This window comes from Camelina sativa, chromosome 11, assembly GCF_000633955.1.
Source record: "Camelina sativa cultivar DH55 chromosome 11, Cs, whole genome shotgun sequence".
Classification (NCBI taxonomy): domain Eukaryota; kingdom Viridiplantae; phylum Streptophyta; class Magnoliopsida; order Brassicales; family Brassicaceae; genus Camelina; species Camelina sativa.
The window spans coordinates 31,395,018-31,397,740 of NC_025695.1; the positions used below are offsets into that span (position 1 = coordinate 31,395,018).

General features: G+C 35.8%; 1 protein-coding gene and 1 non-coding gene across 5 annotated transcripts; one reads left to right on the forward strand and one right to left on the reverse strand.

Moving 5' to 3' along the window:
- Window positions 1–72, forward strand: TRNAE-UUC. The gene has a single exon. It is a non-coding gene; the product is annotated as a tRNA-Glu (tRNA).
- On the reverse strand, window positions 202–2,216 carry LOC104724827 (heat stress transcription factor A-4c). 4 transcript variants are annotated; one of them, XM_010443376.2, is made up of 3 exons: window positions 1,954–2,216; window positions 1,248–1,524; window positions 202–1,165 (listed from the first exon to the last, which is right to left on the reverse strand). In XM_010443376.2, exons 2-3 carry the CDS (start codon window positions 1,464–1,466, stop codon window positions 335–337), a joined length of 1,050 nt encoding a protein of 349 aa, XP_010441678.1. In that variant the 5' UTR covers window positions 1,467–1,524; window positions 1,954–2,216; the 3' UTR covers window positions 202–334. The 4 variants fall into 4 exon arrangements, with proteins under 4 accessions (XP_010441678.1, XP_010441679.1, XP_010441676.1 ...); XM_010443377.2 differs by having other exon boundaries at window positions 1,248–1,485; window positions 1,954–2,214; XM_010443374.2 differs by having other exon boundaries at window positions 1,248–1,485; window positions 1,714–2,208.

Here is a 2,723-nt window from a genome sequence, read left to right on the forward strand (position 1 = left end):
TCCGATGTCGTCCAGCGGTTAGGATATCTGGCTTTCACCCAGGAGACCCGGGTTCGATTCCCGGCATCGGAGCTTTTTTTTTTATTTTCTTTTTAAAACTTATTTTTGGAGATTTTTTTTTTGTCTTCTTTCATGTGCTACAAAACAAAACCGACCAGCTCTGTAAATTATAACTGAAAAAAATATGAATGCAAAAACCAGTTCAGAATATGCCTCTATGTGTACTCCTGTCTCAACACAATAGATAGATTTGGGTTTTCACAGAAACAGAGTAATAATAGGAAACAACAACTATGTTACAAATTTTACAAAAACCTCAGTTCATATATATATATCAAGTTTTCTCTGTAATGTTGTTATTTACATTCCCTGAATTCCACCAAAACGTCCTTTGATTCCCAATCTTATTATCACCATTATCGTTATCGACATCTTTTCTCTCTGACTGAACTTCCTGTTGCTCGGTTGATCCCGGATTCTCTGTCAAGCATTGTTCCCAAAAGTCATCGTTAACCCCTGCTTTTGGAGCAGCAACAGCCACAGTAACGGTAACAGGCGGCTCTAAGTTCATATCAATCTTTGATGATTTAGGTCGTGTATCACCAATACTTAGACTCGACTCAGCCGCATCAAGATCCATGCTTGATGATGACTGTATACCGCTCTTCTCGTATGATTCTGATACAAGATTCTCCCAAAACGTTAAAGAAGACTCCAAGTTTTCGACCTGCTCTACGTGTGACCTGCTCGAAGGAAGAGAACTCTCCGGTACTCTTCTTTTTCTTCTCTCGTGGTTTTCGAGGTTTAGAGAAAGTCCTGGTTTTCCCAAAACCTGTGATACATATGCCACTATTGATTTCTGATGTTGCTCCATTTGTTGTAACCGATCTTTCAAAGTCGTTACTTGCATCTCAAAGTCTTTACGTTCTTGCTCTTGGCTCTGTAACTCCACTAGAAGACCTTCTTTCTCCTTCTTCAGTCTTTCGATCCGATCCTCCATGCTTCGTCTTTCTGATTCCGTTAACGGATTTTGCGTTTGTAGATTCACTAACGAGTGGCTATGAACTGGTTTTCGTCTATGAATGTTCTTCATAAGGTAAGGTCGACCTCTAACGAAATCATCATTCGAGAACTCCCATTTCTCAGGATCAACTTTTCTAAAACCCTACGAAACACACAAACACAAAAAGGGTTTAAAAATCAAAGCAATATCCCCATAGAGATGACTACAAAGAGAAGAACTTTACATATGTATTAAGCTGACGGATGAAACTAGAGAAATTCTTGTGCTTGAAGAATCTGGGAAGAAGGTCTCTTGAGAACTCAGCTGGGTTCTTGACGATGAAGCTTTTGTTGTTTTCGCTCCAAGAAACGACTGAATCAGAAGAACCATCATCTACCATTTCGTATGTTTTAGTAAGAAAAGGTGGAAGTGAACTTGAACCTCCATGACTACTTTCATCCATCCCTTTAACCACTTCAAAACTGCAAAAATCCCAATTCCTTTGTTTCAATCTTTTTTATCTGCCCGATAGAACAAAACGGTGAATCAAGCTCCACTAGAGAAGGACTCGTTGATCAGACATCATATTAAAAATCATTGAAAGCATACACTTTTTTAACTCCATTTTAGGATTCGATGAATCATTAATATCAAGATACGAATAATCGATCTCTCAATAATTGGCAATCAAAACCAAAACTTTCCCTCACATGTCACAAGCTTCGGATCTAGAAAGATTCCATCTTTGCATCAAAGTAAACACCAAAACCAGATTTCTTCAGATGAATCTACAAAGAACCCTTAAAGCCAAAACCCCAAATCCAATATAGAAGGGTAACACGAGAGGATAAACGAAAACCCTTTTTGCTCATCCGACCAAAATGATTTGAAATCAATCAGAACATTTATTTTCATCTCATGCTTCTGATTTGGAATTGGTCAAAACGTACCAGATGATGATGATGACTGGAGAAGATTTGTTTGACTCGATCCCGATTGGGAGAAACAAATCTTCTAAGCCTCTTGAATTGATTTGATTAAAGGAACAAACTTTCAGATAAAATAAGAATTGAGAGAACGTAAAGCAAAAGAGAAATTTTCGAAAAGAGGATTGGTAATAAGGTTTGATTTGGCTTCCTACAAAGGTTTGATGAAGCGCGTATGAGAATGGCAACAACAACAACAACTGTTGTGTCAAAAAGATTGGGTTTGGTGGTTTACTATTATCAACTCTTCTTTTTCTTATTATTTTTTTTTTCTTTTTGAAATAACCAAAATTATATTATGATAATATTAAAATTTTGACCAGAAAATAGTATATTCTTGGCATCAATTAAATACAGTATATAAAAGCATAAAATTTCCCAACCAAAATAATAATAATGTTGTTTGTCTTTTTGACTTATGGATTGTTTGATCAAATTAATACATTAAGAAATAGTATATGATTACTAAGGGTGGATAGCTCAATTGGTAAAGACTCTCTAGCAAAATCTATATTGAGAATTTGCATTTTAATCATATTCCACTAATCAATTCCAAAAGTATTATCAACCAAAACAAGAGATACACCCTCCTCCTTTAGCTTTATCACGCATAAACTTATTTAATGTTTTCCTAATTTTTTGCTCATCGAGATTTTCTCCCTCCACAATTATTGTGTCATCTTCTTCCTCATCAAAATCAACAAAAGCAACTCCTAAGAAAAAGAAAAAAAAAC

Coding starts and splice junctions, on each gene's coding strand:
- LOC104724827 (XM_010443374.2), bottom strand. CDS start 1,754: ATGCAAAGATGGAATCTTTCTAGATCCGAAGCTTGTGACAT. Junction 1,486..1,713: donor AGATCCGAAGCTTGTGACAT/GTGAGGGAAAGT, acceptor GGATTTTTGCAG/TTTTGAAGTGGTTAAAGGGA. Junction 1,166..1,247: donor TCCGTCAGCTTAATACATAT/GTAAAGTTCTTC, acceptor TGTGTTTCGTAG/GGTTTTAGAAAAGTTGATCC.